The sequence below is a fragment of the Dendrobium catenatum genome, unplaced genomic scaffold (genome assembly GCF_001605985.2).
Source record: "Dendrobium catenatum unplaced genomic scaffold, ASM160598v2 fragScaff_scaffold_1220, whole genome shotgun sequence".
Classification (NCBI taxonomy): domain Eukaryota; kingdom Viridiplantae; phylum Streptophyta; class Magnoliopsida; order Asparagales; family Orchidaceae; genus Dendrobium; species Dendrobium catenatum.
The window spans coordinates 9,367,176-9,390,926 of NW_021319682.1; the positions used below are offsets into that span (position 1 = coordinate 9,367,176).

The 23,751-nt window shown below is 36.6% G+C and overlaps 2 protein-coding genes across 2 annotated transcripts; one reads left to right on the plus strand and one right to left on the minus strand.

Moving 5' to 3' along the window:
- The first annotated feature begins 4,130 nt into the window (after positions 1-4,130).
- Positions 4,131-5,793, plus strand: LOC110101288 (transcription factor MYB30). Its single transcript, XM_020829127.2, has 3 exons — positions 4,131-4,381; positions 4,469-4,598; positions 4,944-5,793. Exons 1-3 carry the CDS (start codon positions 4,249-4,251, stop codon positions 5,422-5,424), a joined length of 744 nt encoding a protein of 247 aa, XP_020684786.1. The 5' UTR covers positions 4,131-4,248; the 3' UTR covers positions 5,425-5,793.
- Positions 5,794-16,576: 10,783 nt separating this feature from the next.
- On the minus strand, positions 16,577-20,419 carry LOC110101296. The gene is made up of 3 exons (XM_020829143.1): positions 18,816-20,419; positions 17,739-18,503; positions 16,577-16,808 (listed from the first exon to the last, which is right to left on the minus strand). The coding sequence occupies exons 1-3, from the start codon at positions 20,417-20,419 to the stop codon at positions 16,577-16,579; spliced, it is 2,601 nt and encodes an 866-aa protein (XP_020684802.1).
- Between the last annotated feature and the right edge of the window lie 3,332 nt (positions 20,420-23,751).

Here is a 23,751-nt window from a genome sequence, read left to right on the forward strand (position 1 = left end):
TTTTTTGTCCACCCTAAAAAAAGAAGCTGGATCCGCCCCTGATCATGTAGTTGGAAAATTATTCATTGACCAATAAGAATGGATACTAATAATTCAAAACTTTTTTTATTGCTTTTGAGATAATTTGCATTTCAAGTGGTTTTAATTTATGCTGAAAATAATTTATACTGAAAATGTGTAATAAAAATATTACACTGCAAAAGAATCATTTATATGATTCCACAAAAATGATAAAAATATTATTTGCAATAAATTAATTACTGTGCAATTTTAGCATTTATTAAGCAAACTCGGTATAATTAACTGCTTTGAAAACCGTGTAGTTTCCTTGACGAGAACAAATCTTAAGGAATACAAATTAATTTTGTTTGAATAATTCAAAAAATAACAAAAAAAACCCCTCGCAGTCTTTGACCACACGTGGAAATAGTAGCAATGAGCTGTAGTGCCAGCTATACAGCGTCAAAACTTTAGTAGAGGGACCCCACACGGTCTCTATCTTCCAATCACTTAATGACACATCAGCAATTTGAAAACTTTTGATTTGAATTGACCAATCCAATATCTCGTTACTCGTGCCACGGCGGCTTCTCAGTTCTTGGCGACTTTCTTTTATTAAAATAAAAATTATTAAATTTATCCAAGTTTGTCAGAATATTATAATTCATATTTCAGCTATAAATATAATATAAAAATTATTTTATTAGCCATATACCATATTTTTAATATTTTTTTTGGAAAAATAAAAAAGTGTCAAAAAATAACCCAATTCGGCAATCCAATCTAAAAATTCGGATTTACGTTAACTCAGTTAATTTTCAAGTCAGGTTCACATGGTAAATTTTGACCCAATTAATTTTTAGATCGAATTCGGGTTGACCTGAAAAATTCAAAATTAACCTAATTATAATTCATGTTTGAATTAAAAGGGAGGTGCTCAAGTTAAAATAAATATTTTCCGAGTTAGACGAGTTATATTGCATTACATATTTACATGGGTCCAAAAAAAATGCAAGATTCAAATTGATCAAAGGGTCAGGTTTAGGTTAGTCAAGTTGGGTTTAACTGTGTCAGATCATATTTTGAACTAGTTGATAAGCAAGTCATGTTCGAAACTAACATATTCAGATCGGATCAAATCCAACCTGAATTGACACCCTAAAAAATCAAATATTCTACTTATTTTAAAATAAGCTTATGACTAAAAATTTCGTCTTAGTTAAATTTAAATGAAAATATTCTGATTTAATTCATTTAAATAAAAAGAAAATTGAATTTAAATTTGGTAATAAAACAATTGCCAATTTTGATAAAGTCTTTGCACTAAATTAAAGACTTTTTCAAAAAAGTCAGTGAGCATTTAATAGTTTTAGGGTTTGGCCCATATTTTTGTGTAGGTCATTACTTTAGCTATAATAATTATTTCATGACTTATGTATGACTTAGGTAAAATGCCTTCAATGTCCAACAGATTTGTAGATAATAAATGTAACACTAATTATGACATTCTAAGCTTCTATTATTAATAATTATTTTCATATATATATGTGTGATCTTTGTATCATTCGCACCTCTTTTTGTTCTGTTGATTGAAAGATTTAGTTGTCAACTAAGAGGTTTTGGATTCGAGTATTGCATATGTGATGTGTGTTTGAGTCTATCTTAATTGACCTAAATGTGAACCCCCGCCCCTGGGCGCAAAAAAAAAAAAAAAAAATCATTTGTATTTCACTAAAACAGCATCAAGCCTTTGACCCACTACGTGGGGATAGCTATATGAATCATTAGTCTCCATTTTGTTCTATTAAGAATCAAATTTTTATTTAAATCTAATAAAAAAATATCATTTCTAATACTTTATAACCATTTTTTTTTTCTACATCTGTCTTTCTTAACAAAAAACATATTTAATACATCTACTCTCTTAATCAAGTCATCAGAAGGCTGACATTTTATGTGTATCTTATGTGTTTCACTATGATAAAAAATGATTGTAAATCTATCTCTCTCTCCCCCTTGTAAAGGTTACAATTCTTATTATCATCATAACTCCGACATTGGTTTTGTCACCATTTGCACATCACCCAATCGCAGTTGAGCCACTATTCATCACTCTCCATGTTTCATAACAATATGCCTCTATATCTTTGCTTGCCCTTCTCTCTTTTACTTATAGGAGCCCGTATGCAAAGGCTTTAACTGGTATAGTACTACAACGTGAGCTCACATTGTCAGGAGAAGACATTGATGAACCCAAAGATGATCCAACGAGATTCATTAATAGAGTGTTAGAGTGCTAGATAATGCCAATAATGAAGCTTGTGTGTTAAATAGATAAATCCTAATTTTTCAGCTATATATATATATATATATATTGTTGCGAGCTACTCAGCGTTGTATGGCCGGATATCTAGCACACAAACAGGAGAGAATTAGAAACACCAGGATTTTTACGTGGAAACCCTAGAAAGGGAAAAAATCACAGGGCCACGCCAAATTGAAAAAGTTCCACTAGTGTAAGAGGCTGAATCATCCGCAAAAGTTAGGATGATCAGATTACAATGAATCACTTCTGAATTAAAATTCAATTACAATGTCAGACATAGTTCCGGCGTCACTTGAAGATCGAGCAGAATTCTGGGAAGAATTCCAGCGTCGTTCGAAAGTTTGGCAAAATTCCGGCGTCAGGCAGAACTCTGGCGTCACTTGAGCATCGGGCAGAACTCCAGCGTCATTCGGAAGTCAGGCAGAATTTCAGTGTCGGGTAGAACTCTGGCGTCACTTGGGCGTCATGCTGAACTCTGGCGGTGGTTGAGGAGTTCTTCCCTCCTACCCTTCTCTTCTTCTACTCTTCTTCTCTCTTGGGGTCCCCTCTCAAGAGAACTGAGGGGGTATTTATAGTTTTTGAGAATGGCATGGCTAGTAAATAGGAGGAGAATCAAGGGCAAATGTGGAGTGGTTCGGTGGACGGTCGATATTGAGTCCCTTGATCGTGTACCGTTCGTCAGACATTTAAAGGTTTTAATGATGTCAGAATTCGGTGATCTTGGGCTTGTTGGATTTGTCTCATTGAGCCGCTCGATTCGACTATAAGTACGACATGTTTCGAATCCGTTTGGTAACTCAAATTATGGTTCGAACTTTTCAATAGCATTTTGGGTGCTTGATCTGGACTCATCTGGGCTCAGATTGAGTCGAATTTAGTGTCGTTTGGTTGGTATTTCCGAGACGCTTAGTTTAACTGTAAGTTTACTGAAATCAGAGTTCAGGTGATCCCGAATTTAATTTTTGAAATTTCCGGCTTAATTTTGCCTCGAGATTCGTTCCCGATCAAGATAATTTTTTTGAGGATATATATATATATATATATATATCCCCATTGAATCAAGATATTTTAGATGAAAATAAATATTTTTAAGACTTTAAGGAATTAAATCAAATATATTATGTAATATATGTTATCCTTAATTTTTTATTGTGATGGCTAGAATTTTCTTATTTTTTATCAAATATCATAGATGTTATAGTTAATAAGTTTTTTTTTTTTAATAAAATAGGTTAATGAATCAGGTTCATATCATTCAGGTTACAACACAGTTGGGTTCGAGTTTGTATTTTTGACCAGTTTATTAAACTGGTCTGGTTCGAATTTATTGGATTCAAGTCAAGTCAATTTCAGATCGAACTCAAACTCTGCCCATCAACCGGTTTTGACAACCCAACCTTATAAGGTGGAAAATTTATTTTGTGTGGAGGATGAACACAGTTGGGAGATCAACCAAAATGCGTCACGTCACCTCCTGCTCGGTACTGCTCGGTACCACAACTCGGTACCGCTTGGTACCCGGCTCTATACCATTGCCGTGATGCATTCTAGTTGATCTCAAAATAAACTACATTCAGTGTATGCACAGAATAATTTCTCTATGAGATCGATGGGCCACCCAAGGAGAAATAAGTAGATAAATAAATATTACATAATAATATTATATACTAAAAGGAATCTATTTCTTTTCACATTTGTGTGGGCCACTCCTCCTTCGAGGAAACTGCCAGAATTACTTGTTGACTCACTAATTATCCGCACGTTTACCTTTCCCTCGTCTTCCACTATACATATTAAAGCCACTGAAGAGCTTTCATGATCGCTTGTCCAGTTCTTCACAGCCTCGTCTTGCAGAGCAAAAAAGAAGAAGAAGAAGCAAACAGAGAAGAAAGAAACTAATCTGTCAACTATTTTAAATCAAAATGGTGAGAGCTCCTTGCTGTGAGAAGATGGGTCTTAAGAAGGGGCCATGGACTGCAGAGGAAGATCAGATTCTGATCTCTTATATACAAAGCCATGGCCATGGAAACTGGAGAGCTCTCCCCAAACTAGCTGGTAACTATTTCTCTTCTTCTTCTTCTTCTTCTTTCCTTTTCTTTTCATTCGAAGATCAGAAAATTATAATTTGTGTTTCTTTTATAGGCCTTTTGAGGTGTGGGAAGAGTTGCAGACTTCGGTGGACGAATTATCTCAGACCTGATATTAAAAGAGGGAACTTTACCAGAGAAGAAGAGGATGCCATCATTACTTTACATCAAATGCTTGGAAACAGGTAAATATCACCTCTCTATTCATAAAGATAGACACTTTATAAGAAAAAATTATATTTTTTTATTAAATATATCTTCTCTCACTTAATAAAGTTCATCTTGCCACTGACCCCTAGTTGAATAATGACATGTTCAAAAAAACTGTTTCTTTTCTCTGTGCTATTACTGTTATATTACCTTATTAATTACATCAATCTCAAAGCTGCGTAACATTTTATCAATTTTGAATCAGAAAATTTTTTTAAGAATCAAATACGTTGAAATTTATTGACAATATTGTTCTATGAAAAACTTCATTGATCAATAGCTTTTCTCATGATTTTTTCTTTTATGATATGTCTTTTCAGATGGTCTGCAATTGCTGCAAAGCTACCAGGTAGAACTGACAATGAGATAAAAAACGTGTGGCACACTCACCTGAAGAAAAGATTGAAGACTGGTACTGAAACAACGCAAGAATCAGCGAGAAAGAACCAAATAGAATCGAAGGAAGAGAAACCAACGCAATCATTCAGCAGTACTGATGTCTCCTGCTCGGGCAATACTGAATCATCAACCTCTAGTACTTTAGAAAACAGCCAGAACTCCATGGACTCATCACTGAATCATGAATTCCAAGAAATTGATGAGAGTTTTTGGACTGAAACACTGCAAATGGATGGTAATGCGGAGCAAAACTCAATGGATTCAATGGAGTTAATGGAAGAAGGATTTTCCTCGGAATTCAGTGATGAGACATTCTTGTTCTCAGCTGGTTCAAGCGATGAGGACGATATGAGTTACTGGTTGAGGATCTTTTTGCAAGCTGAAGAATTGCCTGAAATTTGAAGGACCCATTTAAATTTTGAATTTTTACGAGAAAAATAGAAATTTAAAAAATTATTTTAGGTATTATTAACTTCTTTTAGTTCAACAATATCTGCATCTTATAATTTATTCACTCTATTCGATAGCAAAATATTTCAAAAAGTAGAAAGAAAACTGTAACCAAATAGAAGCATAGAATGATCTATCAAGTAACTATTCAAAAGACACTCCAAATAAATCTTCGGATCTGTTTATGTAATTATGGATTTTGTGATCAAATGATACTGATTTATTGCTTTAGAAGAGTTGAGCTCTATGTAATGAAACTATGAAAGTTCAAAAAAGTGGCCGTTAGTGCTTGGTGCACTATAAAAAGTTGAAATTGAATTACACTGTGAAGACAAAAAAGCCGCCTGTTAGCCGCGTTTTATTATTATATATTTTTTTTATTTGTTACTTCATCTCTTGTCAAGTTAGTTTTTTTTTTTTCCTATCTTATCCTTTCGTTTAAAGTAATTTCATCTTTGTCTTAGGGCTCATTTAATTACTCAAAGATATTGGCTTTTTGTTTTATAAATGACAAACATTAAACATATAATATATGACTAGAATTAAAAAATAATTTTTTCCTTTAATCTGTAGGCAGCAAATCTTTTCACACTTCAACTTAGAAAATAAAATTTAAAATATAATGAGTTTATTAAATTTAATCACTTAGTTGAACGCAATGATGCACAGACAAATACAGACATGGAGACACGGTACTATAATTTTTATATTTTAAAAATAATATATAAATATTGAAAAAGTATAATATGAAAAATAATAAGTCATTTAAGTAAAATTTGTGTTTAAAATGATTAATATTATGATGTTGAGAGTCGGGCGTCAATGTTTTATATCAAGCATCGAGAGAAAAGATAACAATATTGTTGAGAGTCAAGCATTGATGTTATGTAGTAAGTATTGGGCGTCAATGTCGAGAGGGATGCAGAGAGGGCGTCATCAATGTTAAGATGAGCTGTCAAATAGTAGGTGTAGAAATTGCTAGTGTCGAGCATCAATATCAAAACAATGTCCGATTTTGATGTTTAGATGATTTTGAAATGTCGATATTGTAAAGACATTAGACATCGATGTTGAAAAGACATTAGACATCGGGGCTTTATTGTGAAACCAAAGTTGTGCCCTGCCAAAAAGAAATTAAAATGAGAATATTTGATAAATGATATATTGAGTGCGGACAATTGATTTGAAGTTGTGTATATTAACTAACAAAAGTCTGGAAACTTCTAAAACCAAAAAAGTACAGCTAGCTATGACTCTATTTTCTATTATGTCTGTACATGTGTGCTTCTCTGCTCTTATTTTCTTGTATCAGTTGTCTATATATAGTTTCCTATATATAACTTTTGGATAATAAGAGTTATAGTTTATAGTTTCATTTCTTCTTGTTTCTACCATGCTTTACAAAGTGGTTTAACAGCCCTCATAAGTTAACATGGTATCAGAGTTGTGCAATTCCTGCAGCTAATTTTTTTTCTCTCTTGTCTTGTCTTTTCTCTTATTCCCTATCACATTTTTTCGACGCACGCATGGCCTCCTCTTCTACATCTTCCCCCACTGTGGAGTCCATGTCGTCTCTAACTCAGATCGCCATTCCTCCGCAACTCAAGTTCTTGATGAGCAATATCAAGAACTAAATTCCAACTTCTTTAACATAAGAGAACTATCCAATTTGGAGATCTCAGGTGGAAAAAGTGTTTAGTGCAAATGGCTTCAAAGGATTTTTGGATGACACGACCTCTTGCCCGACCTCCTCCAGTGAAAACTCTCCGTCCAATAATATCTATCTTCAAGCTATCTGGGTTCTCACTGACCAAAATCTTGTTGCAACCTTATATTTGGTAATTTCTCCAAATGTCTTATCGTATGTGCTGTCTTTAACACATCACTCTGAAATCTGGGCAACCTTAGCCCATCGACTTCAATCCACAACACCCTCTTGTGTCATACAGCTGAAAAATGATCTTTATCACTTGACCAAAGGAGATAAATCTATGACTATGTATCTCTTAGATATAAAATCTAAAGTAGATGCAATCGCAATGGAGGGTAGCAACATTGATCTAGAAGATGTGATATTGTACACCCTTAACAGGCTCCCTGCTTCATACCAAGCGTTCAAGACTACTATCAGGACAAATTTTTAACCACTTAGCTTGGATGACTACTACAGCTTATTATGCACAGAAGAACAAAACTTAATTCAAGAAGATACAAAAGATCTTCAAAATATAAAACTCTCTGATCATACAATGGCATTAATGGTGTCCCAAGGTCATGTTCGAGGTCGATTCAATAGCAATCGCGGACGTAGAAGTCGTGGATCATTACCATCACCTGCTCGTGGCAATAAAACTGCAAACAAAAATATAGTTTGTCAGATCTGCATGAAACCCGGACATTCGGTCATCCATTTTTGGCATTAAAATGATTTCACTTATGCAGATAGCTCACCAACATCTGCTCTATTTAGTACACCTGAAGCAAATCGTTAATCGAACTGGTACCTCGACATTGGTGGATCCACACATTTAATTGCATATTCAACTCAGCTAACATCAAATGATCCGTATACAGGGGTCATCCCAGGTGGTTCGTGGAAATGAGCAGCAACTTCCCATACAACACACTGGTAAAGGTATCCTTCCTACCCCTTTAGTTAACCTTGTTCTTCACAAAATACACCAAGTACCGAATATTTCCTTCAATCTTCTCTCGGTACATCAACTAACTTATGACAATAATTGCATTGTATCTTTCTCTTCAAATGGATATCAAATAAAGGATATGAAGACCAATTGGCTTCTTCTCCAAGGTTCTTGCCATAATGGGCTCTACTCGGTTCGATAAGCCAAGAAATCACCATATATTGCTCTTTTATCCATTCAGACCATACCGGACCTTTGGCACTCTCGACTAGGCCATTCAGTTATGTCTACACTACAACATCTCTCTCGGTTTCATTCTAGCATATGTACAACCTCACCTACTATGAGTTGTAATACTTATCATCTTGCCAAAAGCAAGTAATTACCTTTTCCTCCTACCACTAAAATTCCCTTTGAATTAGTTCACTTTGATGTATGGGTTTCTTCCACTTCTACTTCTATACAAGGTTATCAGTATTTTGTTATTTTTATTGATGACTTTACTAAATACTATTTGGTTTTTCCACTTTTACAAAAGTTTTAAGTAAAATATAAATTTTTTGCTTTCACAAAATGATCAAATGCCAATTCAATAGTAATCTATGAATCATTCGAACAGATGGTGGGGAATAATATTTAAACAATATTTTTTAGTAATATTATACTGATTGGGGCATTACTCATCAATATACATGCCCTTACACACTCGCTCAAAATGGTGTTACAAAATGAAAGAATCGTCATATTAATTTTCAAGAAAAAATATGAAGTCTCCTTATTCACTCTAATGCTCCTCCCACTATGAGTGTTGAAGCGTTACATACGGCCATTCATCTTATCAATCGTCTTCCCACTATCACTCTTCAATACAAAAATATGTTTGAAAAATTATATAACAAAGTACCAACACACACTCATCTAAAAACATTTGGATTCCTTTGTTATCCTTGGATGAGGCCGTATTCTAAATCCAAATTATCACATCTTTCCCTTCCCTGTTTTTTTATTGGATTTGCTCTCTGTCAAAAAGGATTTCACTTTCTTGACCATGCTACCTATCGGGTTTTCACCTCCAGGCATGTTATCTTTAATGAAAATACTTTTCCATCCAAGCATCAGCCTCTCCCAAATTGCAGTACCCGGTCTTCATCCTCTGCTTTCTCTGTTCCACTTCTTCTAGTTCCAACATCTACTCTACACCCTCCAACAACCCAACAAACCATTAATATACCAATTCCAACACCACATACTACATCCCCTACCACAAAAACATCTAGCCATACACCTCGGTTATCTTCTTGTGCTCCTAACCAACACTCTCCAATCCCTACCATAATGGCGCATCCCATGGAGACTCATTTCCAAACTGGACATCTTAAACCCAAACAAGTGTTTGATCTCACTCATCAACTCACTGATCAAGATCCTACCTTATATTCTCAAGCAGTTAAGCATGAACATTGGCGTATCCATTTCCCAAGAGTTTCAAGCATTACAATCACAATGCACATGGGATCTTGTTCCTCTGTTGCCAAATCAAAATATATTAGGATGCAAATGGATGTTCTGCACAAAATACAATTATGATGGTATGATAGCTCGATATAAGGCTAAATTGGTAACACTTGGTTACAATCAAGAATTTGGAGTAGACTACACATAAATGTTTAGTCCATTAGTCAAAATACCTCCTTGCACTACATCAAAAGTGGTCAATACATCAACTAGATGTATCAAATGTGTTTCTACATGAACCGTTAACAGAGATAGTCTACATGAAATAGCCACCAGGTTTCTCCGATGTGAATTATCCTGCACATATCTGCAAACTACATAAAGCTTTGTATGGCCTCAAGCAAGCTTCACATCAATGGTTTAAGACGCTAACTAGATTTCTTCATCAACTTGAGTTTATAACAAGTCACTCTGATCCTTGCTATTATATCGAAAAAATGGCTCCATTATGTATGACTTAATTTTTATAGATGCATTATCTTAACCGGAAATAATGCCTCCTCAATTAACCAACTTCTTCAGCACCTAAATCACCGCTTTAAAATGAGAAATCTAGGTATAATCACCCAATTCCTTGGCATAATAGTTGAATCAACACCTACCGGACTACTACTACAACAAACTAGGCATGTTGAAGACATATTAGCCAGGGCAGGCATGACAAACAACAAACCTATCACCACACCAAGTAAAATCAAGGCTACTCCTCCGACTCAATCGCCATTGTTCACTAATCCTAAACTGTACAGACAACTGGTAGGAGCTTTGCAATATTTAACTCTCACGCGTCCAAATATTACCTATATTGTTAACAAAGCATGTCAGTACATGCATCAACCAACTGAGTTCAACTTTGAAGCTCTCAAATGCATCCTCAGATATATTCGTGGAACCATACATTATGGATTACATATTACTAGCAATTTCTTGACTCTACAATCTTATGCTGATTCAGATTGGGCAAGTGATCAGCAATATCGTAAATCCACAATGGGATATTGCAACTTTTTAGGCACAACACTAATATCATTGAGTGTCAAGTAGGGGTGCAAACTAGTCGAGTCGAGCTCAAATCAGGGGGTGTTCGAGTCGAGCTCGACTGCCAAATATCGAGCTCCAGCTCGAGCTCGACTCGTCTCACGAAACGAGTCGAGTCGAGCACCTCGTACGCGAATCCAGCCTCTTGGTCCCGGTCGCGCTCCAGCCTCCCGCTACCACCGCCCGCGCCTGCGCCCGCTCCCGCCGCCCGTGCCCGATTCTGCAATCGCGCTAGATCTCGCTCGCTGTCGAGCTCCCGCCCCCGACCTGAGCTACTTGACGAGCCAACGAGTCGATCAGCCCAGTGTCCGAGCTCAAGCTCGTTTAGTGTTCGAGCTCTACTCGCGAGCTCGATAAGCTCGGCTCGTTGAGCCCATTAAGGAGTCGAGCCTGAGCCGGCTCACGAGCCGGCTTGACTCTGTTGCACCCCTAGTGTCAAGAAACAATCCACCATAGCTCGCTCATACCGAGCTATAGCATCAGCAACAATGGAAATTATATGGCTTCGTTGTCTACTTGAAGAACTAGATTGCCCCCAAACAGAATCAACAACTCTCTATTGTGATAAAACCTCGGCAATAGTCTTGGCAAACAATCCAATCTATCATGCTCGCACAAAGCATATAGAGATCGACTTTCATTTTATTAGGGATTGTATAAAGAATCGAAGCATCCAAGTTCATCACATTTCCTCCAAGGATAAACTTGCGGATCTCTTTACCAAATCCTTATCTATATTTCGGTTTAAATTTATAGTTTCATTTCTTCTTGTTTCTACCTTACTTTAACTAGCAGTTTAACAGCCCTCACAGGTTAACAGTGTAGAGGAAATAAAAAATTCAGTTTTTTTTATATTTTAAATAAATAAAACTTTTAAATACATGAAATTAAAAGTTTTTATAAAATATTTAAAACACACGTGTCCAATTTGTATTTTATATTTTTTAATCAGACACGTTTTCTACTTGTCTAACATGTGTCGGAGCTGTCGAACACGTGTCGTGTTAAGTACATGTCAGACAATGCACACCTCTTCTAAGAGAAGTATCGGCGCATCATAGTTTGAATGAAATATAAATTTTATTCATATTAAAATATTACTTCTATAAATTTTAAACATTATTATAAACAGAACATTACTTTTGATCAAATGTATTGGTTATTAGAAGTGTTGTATTAGCATATTCATTTTGACCAATTTGTGATATTTGGTTTCTACTTCTGTAAAATTGTTCCAAATGTTTATGAAATGCGATGTGCTTTCAGTGTTGGCTGTTTTATATATTTACACTAGTAGAAATTCAGCAAGCAAATCATTTCCCATATATCTAGCTCCTATTTGGTGCTGGATTTGCAGCCAAATGACATTCACAAATTGGAACAATTATTAGGTCCTCCGACCGGACGTAGAGGAACGTCCGGTCGCCACTAAAATCCCGCCAAAAAAACTCGGCATTGCTAGGTATTATTTAGTAATAACGAGGAATACCGCTCTGTGAAGATCAATACCGAGTTATACAAAAAAATACCGATTTTTTTGTATAACTCGGTATTGTTCGGTATAGCTCGGTATAACTCGGTATTGGATCTTCACATGATGGTATTCCTCGTTATTGGTGCGATTTTAGCTCCGACCGGACGTAGCTCTACGTCCGGTCGGAGGACCTAATAATTGTTCCACAAATTGTAGCCAGAAAGGCAAGCTTATTGCGGCCATTGAAGCATTTTTCGACCTCGATTTTACAATTAATGTTTCATTTGAGACAGCTTTTGACTGCTACTTTTTGGTTGTTTTCAACAAACTACGTACAAGACACCTGCTGTAAAAAGCAAAGCGATAAAAAAGCTGTCCCAAATAAAACCTGAATTTTGTTGTAAACTTCGATTGTGGCCAACATATTTCGTTGCAAATAATTTATGTCCATCTAAAGCTTTGTTGCGGCGGCTTTTTTATACAAAATTTTTACATAAAGCCAAACTCTTGCAAAAGTTATTATTTTTTAATATAAAGGATAAATTTGATGCTATATTTATTACGTTTCATATGCACAACCCTTCCTAAAAAAATAAAAATAAATTTTAAAGAAAAAAAAACCTTGCATCACTCCTTTTTTTCCTTTTTCCTTCCCTATATCTATCTAACTCAATTTGTTTAAGAAAAAAAAATAGTAAAATATAGGCAAGTAGTTCATTTTTAAATGAAAATCATAAAAGCTTCATTTTGAAAATTTTATCTTATTTATTTTATATTATAAAGAGTAAAATTCATAACTTTGTCCCCCTACTAAACCAGTTTAATATTGTTCGTTACATTCACACTATGAAGACACATGCTTAATGCGTGTGAACACACAAAAATTGATCAATTCAAATCAATAATTAGATCAAATTTGAACCGGCTTTATGTACATAGTACCATCTCTGAGTGACAACTCCTATTTGAAATTGAATATCTTTTGTAATAAACAAATTGATATAATTATTTTTATTGTTTGTTAAATCTTTACCTACTAATAGTATATTATATTTTAGAAAGATATTCTTTTATTTTTTCAAATAAATACAAATTTAGACTTCGTTTGGTATAGCTTTCTTACAAAAATTTCTTTAAACAGATTAAAAAAAAAAAAAACAATGGTCAAAAGTTGTCTCAAACAGATCTTTAGTGTAGCCAACTTCAACCATGAAGGAGATCATGAATCTTTTGAAATTGGACGAATATGAAGATGGATTTCTCGTTCCTTCTCTATGCTACATCCCTCCCATGATTTTCTATTCTACAAGTTTTGACCCTAAACCTTAAAATAATTAAGAATTCTTAAGATTAGGGGTGTCAATATTTGACATGACACGAAAATCAGATCCGAACCCAGTCCAAAAATCACGGGTTAGGATTAACTAGTTTGAGAAACTGGTTGGGTTCGGGTTCGAGTTTTCATCCTGTTTGTAAAACTGGGTCAGTATTGGGTTGACATGGAAACACAAACCAACCCGGGTTTGACCCGTGATCGGTTCTGGTCGAGTCACTCGTCGGAGTCATCCCGCGGGCACCGCTTGCCAGACTTCCATTGTTGGCTGTTCTGACAAATGCGTGTAATGGTATAGCCGCGTAAGGCGCCTCACGTCTGCTACCGCGAGGCATGCCGCTCGCCCGTCTTGGCCAGCTGGCTTGCCCGTCCACACTGCGGCATCCGTAGGCTCGCAGCTGGCTACCTAGCTTCGCCAATCGCCTGTTCAAGTCTCTTGAAGTTGTCCCGTCCTATCGCAGTGTCGTGTCCCGACGATCTCGTCCTGTTGCAGTGTCGCATCCCGTCCTATCACGTCGGTCTGGTCGACTCGTTTCGTGTCAGGTCGTGTCAACCCATCAACTCGATGGGTCGAGTCTAGTTTGCATTTTATGATCCGTTTGCAAAAATGAATCGGGTTCGGGTCGTGTCATATAACGTCAGATCAATTTCGAGTTCGACTCGAACCCGACTCGTTGACCTGAATTGGCATCCCTACATAAGAGTTCATATAATTATTATGAGTTAGATCAAAGTGCCAAACCACCCAACATTTCTTTCAATTTTCCTGTAGTAAAAAAAAAAAAAAAAAGATTGTCAGTGGATTAGGTTAAAAGAAATGTTAGTGAATGGTCAAAGACTCTATACAGAAAAACACATTTGATATTATGAGCTTGGTTGAATCTAAGTTAGATAACTTATAAAATTATATATTGGAGGAAAAACTAACAAACTTGTTTGATTAAGAAGCAGTGAACGCATCCATTAATAGAGATTTCCCTTCACATAAATCTTTCTGTAACATATTATTCAGAGTATGCAGTGAAAAACTTGTAGAATTCTGTTCAGAGACACAGATTTTATTGAAGAAAATTTGACTAAGTAGACTGAGATCTCCACTTTCTCCTTTCACTTTGTGACCAACTAAAGTGGAGAAGACTTTGAAAAGAGTTATTAAAGAAGCTGTCAATGTGACTTTGGAAAGTTTAGGGTTAGGCTGTGACATTAATGTTGTTAGGTTCAAAACAATAAAGAAATAAAGTTACATACAATAAAATATTCACCTTATGAGCAAATAATTTTTAGTTTTTACTTACTTCTTTGTCTTGTAGCGAAAAAGGATGTGAAAGAGTTAAATCATAATTATCATAATTACTTACTTCTATGCACCTTTCATGAGGGGTAGGGGTGTAAGTGTGAGCTGAGCCGACTCGAGCTCAACTCATTAATGAGCTCACGAGCCGAGCTTATCGAGTCTCGAGCTGAATTTTGAGCTCGTTGGATTAACGAGTTCGAGTTTGATTGAAATGATGCTTGGCTCAATTATTTGTTAAGTGGTTCGAGTGTGGAAGCGGGATTGTGAAAGCTGAATGAGGAAGGCGGAAGGCGGAACCATGAGTTACTCAAATCAATATATCATCAAACATATTTATTGATGGGGGATCAGAGCTAAGTTTGTACAATTTTCTATAATAAAGCTAGCACATTTTAGAAAATTTTCATAGTTCTTTTTCTCTTTACTATTGTATCAAATTTGCTTCAAAATAATCTAATAAAATTTGCTCTTTTAAAAGATCCTGGCAAGGATTTGATGGGTTTGGTTGGTCTGGAAGAAGTCAGTAAAAGCTACTGCTGCTACAATCTTCCGTCAAAGAAATTGAACATACTGAGGAAATTAGGTTAATTTGATACCTTCCATAACAGTCCAGTTTGATTTTTTCCCTCTCATTATCTGTACAGATGAAGAAGGCACATATTTCTTCCATAATGAGTTTTTTTTTTTTTTAATGATCAGAAATTTCATCGTAGCATTAGAGAGACTGAGGTGTAGTGTTTGACAAAGGGGCTATTTAATTTGATGAAAAAATAAATTTAACCTATTTTAAATGTTTTGAAATTGTTTAGATAAAAGTAAAAAAAAAAAAATTATTATTTTTTTTATTTTGACTTATAGTAAAATGAATCCAATGTAAACTCCAACAATCTAGTTTTGGTGGCAGCGGCTAGGGAAGGTGGTTGGCAGTGAGTGTTGGCTAGTTGTGGGGGCGATGGGCTACAACGGGCAACGAGTGGTGGTGGTGACCGCAATGGTAGGTGGCGGAGAAAAGCGCCATCGAACACAACAGCAATAACCAAAACTTTACTGTGTATTTTGGAATTCGATCAAATCTAATGATTTCCAAATACATCAAAAAAAATAGATGAAGCCCAAATATTTCAAATTTTTCTATTGTATTTCTTTTACTTCAAACAAATCATCAATATTTTTAAAATATTTATATTTGTAATGTTTAACACTTATTTTATTTCAAATTAAACTCTTGCATTTGGAATCTTTTACAATAATTTGTATTCCAAACAAGCGCCCTTAAGTGATTGGGGATTTAAGGACACGGTTGTATGAAATTAATTGCTAACAAGGTGGAGAGCTACCAAGGGCAATTAGGTGTTACTCTTATTTTTCATTTTTATTTCATTTAATTTATTTTAATTTGAAATAAAATATATTTGATATTTTAAAATATTTTTTTTTTTTCATTTTTTATTGAATAATGAATAAATTGATTTAAACAGTTATGGAAGCGATATCTGATGGAGCAAATGGGGTGGGCAACAATGATCCAAGATGTTTTTTTTTTTGGGAAATTTTGGGGCAAATGCCCATATATTACTATGAAAAAAAGTTACAGGTAATGAAAGCAAAACCCACTTAAGCTAATACAAAAAACAGCTTAAGGGAAAGAACCCAAAAAATAACCTCCCAATGAACTATGAAAGAAAACATAGACAAAAAGAGAAGAAATAAAATAGCAAAAGCAGGACTCAGGCTACAGCACAAAATCTACCGCCAAAATTCATCAAGGATGATCGTATGATCCCTTGGTTGCCAAGAAGATCGTCCTAGGCGAGTGCTGCAGCATTCATCATCGTCCAGCCAAAATCTTTCTTAAAATTCTCGGGATAGCACGGAACAGTCCAGCTCAACATCGCACAGAAACATACCTCTGGTTGTCTGGGAAGGCCATCCAGGGGCATGAGAATCGTTTCAACAACAGAATTGCCACCCATGCAAAGAGAATCCCCATATGAAACAGCAGTAAAACGAAGTAATCCAAGACTCCCAGTCAAAAATCTGGGCAACCAACCAAGAGAAAGAGGAGTCAAAAATCCAAGACTCCTAGTCCAGCATATAAGCAAGATTATCCCCATTTTTCCACTTCCCGAGTTTATCACGAATAGCACGTTTGATCTTTTTGGCCACGGTAATCTTACATTCCAGATTGTTACAAAAGGCTCTATCATTACAAGCCCTCCAAATGTAGTAAATAGCATCATTTAATAGGAGACAGTAAATGTAATGCATATCTTTATGATCAATAATCTCCTCAATATAACTGAATGCCTGGTAGAGATTAGACCTAAGAAGTAGATGCTGGAATTGGGGAATCAGAATGATCAAAACTCCATAAGAGTAATCACACTCAAAATAGAGATGAGAATGGGATAATACAGTAAGAGCCTCACAGAATTTACAAACAGGGCAACAGAGATGCCTCGGCGTATCAATTGATCAGCTGTTTTTAAACCACATTTAAATGCCATTCAAGAGAAAGATGAGTATCTTAAAGAAAACTGTTTGTGCCAAACAAAATTATGCCAGCTAACAGAGGGGATGGAACTATAAAATTCTTTTCTAAAGCCTTTGTGAGAAACTTTGTCAAAGTTAAGCCAGAGGGGGCCATGACCAGTGCATAAAATAGGGAACCTAAGAATATCACTAATAATCTGAGGAGGAAGGAAGCTCGAGGGGGACCAATTACCAAGGTGAATAATGCTGGAGACCTTCCACTCATAATAAGCATCAAGACTATGCTGAGGAGGAAGAGAATCCAAACATTCCAAAATAGATTTGCCATGACACCAGGGATCCCAAAGAAGAGAAAAGAAGCTTTTGTCATGTATTCTGAGGGATAGATAGTGTTTGATATTTTGGGCAATCAAGCTAATATTTCTCCAATAACCAGACAAGTGCTTATGGTGAGGAAACCACAAGGAGAAATACCTATTTCTCCACCAACTGAACAGAAGACTATCCTCATTAAGGAATCTCCAAATAATGGAATAGCTAAACCCATGAGATAGAGATTCCATAGAGGGGAGGCCGAGACCTCCTTTAGTTTTGGGAATACAGGTATCTTTCCAAGCAATTATATGAAGTTTCTTTTCAGAAATATCTCTAGAAAACAGAAATCTCAAGCATATTTTAGTGATAATCTTGCAGCAATTCTTAGGTATAATAGACCCTCTTATCCAGTAAGCAATAGTGCTGAAAATGGTGTATCTAAGATATTGGATTCTCCCAGCAAAAGAGAGAATTTTTGCTTTCCATCCTTCAAGGGCAGTGGGGATTTTCTTAATTAGAGGCTCAAAATCAGCTTGTTTGAGTTTCTTCATGGAAATAGGAAGCCCAAGGTAATTGATAGAGCCTTGGGTTTGCTGAATGCTTAAAGTGTTATTGATTTCATCACCAAAAGTACAATTGTTGGAGAAGAGGATGGTACTTTTGTGAGGGTTGATATTGAGTCTAGATAATATAGCAAACCGTTGAAGAATGGTGTGAAGACTTCTAGCATTACTATTATTCGCCTTAGCAAAAACAAGAAGATCATCAGCATTTAAAAGATGAGTCATAGAGATGTTACCCAAGGAGATCCCCGTCAGTTTTCTTTTAGCAACTGCTTCATCAAAGCAAGAAGAAAGACCATCCATGACAATAGAGAAAAGATAAGGAGAAAGGGGGCATCGCTGTCTCAATCCAGAGGTTGACCTAAAAAATCCTTCCAGTGTCCGTTAATGTTCACCAAGAAATGCACATCCATAATACAAGATTTAATCCAGGAGATAAAAACATTTGGAAACCCTTTGGCTTGAATACGGTTAAGAAGGAATTGTCGAGATACCATATCAAAGGCCTTGTAGATATCAAATTTAGCACATAAGTATTTATCCTTTAAGGTTAAAAATACCTAAGAGTTTGTTAGCTAGGATAATATTGTTAGAAATAATGCTATTCTTGATAAAACCCTCTTGACTTTGGTGCACGATGTGAGGCATGACATTTTTCATCCTGTTAGCTAACAGCTTAGCAATGATCTTGTAAAAGGAGTTACATAAAGAGATTGGTCTGTAATCAGCTACAGAGGAGGCATGGGTATGTTTAGGTATAAGAGCAATAGAAATATGTTTTGCTTGTTTTGGAATAAATGAGTTGGAAAAGAAAGAAGTCACAGCAGAGCATAATAGAGGCACGGTAATGCTCCAAGTATCCTTATAGAATTCAAAAATATAATCGTTTGGGCCACGTGCAGCATTGGGAGGAGCCGTGAAAATGACTTGCTTAATATCCTCAGTAGTAAAAGGAGCAACCAGATCAACCAGGAGATCATAAGGGATGGTATTTCCGGTAGGGATATGAGCGTCAGCGGTAGAGGTTTGATCGTGGCTGTTGAACAGGTTAGTAAAGTGGGTAATAAAAGTAGAGCTAATCTCAGAAGAAGAGGTAAGGATATAGCCATTGGCATTAATGCACCTGATACGACTAGTGTTATTTATGTGCTTAATTTTAGAGTAGAGGAACTTCAAATCATCTTCACCATATGCCAGCCACTTAGCTTTACCTCTTTGGGATATCCAATCAAACCAATGGGAATGAGCATCAATGAGATTAAAGGATGTGGATTTTAAAGCATTATTGAGAGAAGTATCCAAAGGATTGTCTTGCAAACTGGATAGTATGCCAGCTTGGGTGGAAAAAAGATCCCGAATTACTTTTTGGAGGGCATTGGAGGAATTCCAATTTATGCTTTTGATGCTAATTTTGAGCTCTTTAAGTTTGTAATAAAGATCATAAATGGGGCTGGCGGAAGTGGGACGGGAGAAAACATTCAAAACATCATCCCAAAAAGCCGAAAACTTGTGCCAATAATTCTTATATTGTAAACGATGATTGTGCTTAGGAATGCTCTCATATTGAAGAATAATGGGGCAATGGTCAGAAATCTCCGGGTCTCCCACAATGTAGTAGGAGTCAGGATATAAATTAAGCCAAATGTTGTTAACAAAAACTCTATCCAACTTGATATGGATCAGGTTATCAATTCTCTGGTTGAACCATGTGTAGAAGTGTCCCACATAAGCTAAATCAAAAACTTCAGTGTTGAGACAGAGGCTAGTAAGCTCACCAAGTTTACTGTGATGCAAGGAAGATCCACCAGCCTTATCTGTGGCGAATTTGCAACAATTAAAGCCCTCGAGAATTGCCCACGGAGCAGAAATATTGCCAGGAATTTGAAATATTTGATTCCAGATAATTTGTCTCTCGTTAATAGAGTTGGAGGCATACACAACCGAAACACAGCAAACATCAGAGCTACCCACTTGGAACATTCCATGAATGAGTTGGGAGGAGGTAAACAACAGTTTAAAAGATAGCTTTTGGGCATTCCATTTGATCCAAATACGACCAGGGCTAGACAAAGCAAAGTTATTATAAGAATCTTCACGAGGGAAGACCAGGTGAGAGGAATTAAACCAGACATCAGACGTGGAGGCGGCGGTGATTTTGGCTTCAAGGATGAACAACATATCCAGATTATGTTTTTTAATAAGGGACTGGCTGGACATGACTTTGGATGAGCTATTGAATCCCTTGATGTTCCAAGAAGCCAAGCGGGGCAGGGTCATTTGGATTTTTTTTGGGTGTTGGGTGCCTTTTTGGCGTTCTTATTTCTTGTGGATTTGGAGGTAGACTCAGTATAAGCAGGGTCTTGACTAAAGTCATTGCTTGTACTGTTGCTGAGAATTGGGCTATTAGAGGATGGGAGGAGGATTTTGAGGGGTAGAAGAGGGTTTTGGGATAGATGAGAGCTTAGTGGAATTGTTTAATGGAGTGGTGGTGGAGGTTAACTGTTGCGGATTTAGAGAGGATGTTGAGGGGACATCTTGAAGTTCAGAGAGAACATCAAATTTGTTGTTAGAAGAAAGGATTGGTGGTGGCCGTGGAGGTAGGGCAGGGTTAAGAAGAGTGGAAGTGTTTGGTAACGAGGTATCACCAGAGGGGGAATTGAGGTTGGGTATCAGGGGAGTTTGGATCAGAGGCTGATTATGAGATGTATGGCCTGGTAGTATAGGTTTGGGAATTGAGAGCTGGGGAGGTGGTTGAGATTTTCGTGGCTTTCGGCTGGTACTACGGCCTCTCGGAGGAGGTGGGATTTTGGTTGGTGGGTTAGGTTTTTTGGACATTGTTGGGGAGCATGGTAGATAGAACTGTAGAAAGAGCATTGAGAGGGCTTCCAGTCATATAGCACAGTAAGGGGAGAGGTTTTTCCATCCACTGAAATGTAAATGTCATCAGGTAAGGGAGTAGAACACATCACCTAAACACAGACTCGGGCAAATGTTAGTCTAGTCTTTGCCGCAGTGAGAGCATCCACTGCAATGGGAACGACAACACAGCTAGCCACCTTGGAAATCCCTTCGAGAGTCTAGCGGGAAAGGGGAATATTCTTAATCTTTATCCATAGAGGGATTGATGCAAACTCTTCTCTCTTCGGAACGAAGTCCGGAGTCCACTTTTGCAGAATAAATGGTTTTCCAAAGAAAAACCAAGGGCCTCCCATCCAAGCCATGTCGTAATCTTCGGGGGCAGAAAACTTGAGCAAGAAGAAACCATCATCAAGAGTTAGAAGAGAGAGATCTCCCTTAAGAGACCAAGTTTTTTTTATTTTATGGTTGAAAGAAGAGCTTCGTAATACGGTTTTCTCCCGATGGAATAGCCGATAAGGGATAAGTTCCATTCGGGAGCTCCAGCAACAAATTGTGACTTAGTGAAATGGGCGGCGAAGTTTTCCGTGGGGTGGTGGGCTAAGGAATTAGAGAAGTCATGAGAGACAGGGGTCTGCGAGGCCAAAAGGAGCTTCCAATGAAGTAGATCATTAGCTGAAGGAGCTTGAGAAAGGGTGGAAGAAGATAGGGGGGGGGAGGAGGACAACATCCTTATGATGGAGTCCTCCCCAAGGAGGCAGGGTGGCGGCAAGCTTCGCGCGAAAGAGAACGAAACCCTAGCGGAGCTTCTCTCTCTAACACTATACCTCTCTCTCTAAAAAAGGGGCGTACTATGCTCCAAGATGTTAGTAGGCAAACGCCAGAAGTGGCAGTCAATGATTGTTATCAGAAATGTAGGTTGGCGACTACAAGCAATGACAGTTATTTTTAAAATAAAATACAAATGTATAAAAATACAATAAACATATATATTTTAACATAAATGATAAAATAAAATACAAAAAACAAAATTTATCTCATTGGTGACCTAAGCTATTGGAAAGTAATGATAATTTCTTGAAAATGGAAAAGAAAAGAAGACAACTTATATCCTAAGCAAATAAAGAAAATAAAACTCCTTATGAAAATCCTCCTCTTGCCAGCATCTCTTGATTGACTTATGCCTCTGAAGCCTCATCTCCTCCTTGAACTTTCTGATTAACATCTCAGCTCTCACGTCCACCTTTCCCAACTCCTCAACTTCCCATATAACGTCTTCATTCTCCATTGTATTTGGTGAATTAGTTTCTGAAACTTGGTGGTCCGGTGAGCATCGTCAGTGGGATGGTAATGGAAGAGCTCATCTGCAAACACAGGTGCTAAGCTTTGCAACTGATGAGCTCTCCTTCTACGTTGGTTAAGATGGTTTTTTGGTCGAGGAATGATTGAGAAGACAATTGTGATGATGTTTGATCGCCTGAGATTTTGAAAGTTGTATTTGACGAGGGAAGTGAAGCTTCTCATGGCTTGTTTGGGAGGGGGAGCTTCTTCTTCAGCTCAAAACAAGACATGAAAGCAGAGGAGTTGAATTTGAAGGAAGAGTGGTAGAGAGGTAAAAGAGTTGGTGTGGTTGGTAGAAAATGAAGATTTTATGGCTTTTTATATGAGGGATGTGGAATTTTGTGATGATTAATTTAAAGTTTTTATGTCACAGACTCATAGTTTTGAAATACAAATTCTATTAAGATAATTCGTTATAATTTTTTCTTCTTTATGAAGCAATACATTCTCTACAAGAAATATACATAACTGTTATTTCTTATAATAGACAAAAAAACATAATTGAAATAAATTCAAGCTATGCTGAACGTGATATTATTCTGTGTGGATACCGAACAGTCCGGAGGCCAATCAGAACGTGTCATGTCATCCAGTACACAGTTGTACCCATCACCGATATTGAGCAAAAAGTGACGTGGCATGCTCTGATTAGCCTCCAAACGACGTCCAGCTTCCGCACAGAATAATTTTTCGTGCTGAACGCACTGAAGAATTTTATGAGAAATCCAACGGAAAATGTGGAAGGCATGAGGCTATAATCCTTTCGGCAATATGGGGTAAGACTCACGCAAGCTGCTTGACTAATCAGACAAGCATAAAAATTAATTTTAATATGTATAATAAAATCTTGTGAACATATCCTATATTTTTAGTGCAAGGAATTATAAATACATAAAGAGTGTAACTTAACCATCACTTCACCTCTCATCTCTGTTTGGATTTCTTCATCAATTCCTTTTGCTTGTAAAAATTCTGGGGTTGCTTGGTGTTTATTGCAAAGATTCTGGGGTTGTGCTTGGTGTTTAAGAGAATCCTAGAATACACTCTTAAATCTCTTTCAATCTCCCTCGATCTTTACTTGTCTTTCTATATAGCCTGAATCTACTTCGTTTGAATCGCTAGATAACTATTACGAATTCAACTTGTTTATAGGCTCGTTTCATGAATGAGTCAAACCCGAGCATGTTGTTGTTCAATTATATTTGTTCAAATAAACAAATGGATTGAACAAGTAGAGTTATAAGATGCTCGAAATCGAGCTTATTTGTTACTTAAATTCAAGTAGTGGGCTCGTTAAGTACTCTAGCTCGAGAAATTGTCGACCATAATAAACACATTGGGCTACGAAATTGAAGAACATATCAGCTTAAATAACACTACAATTCACAATCGGATCAAAATCCAACTTCCAC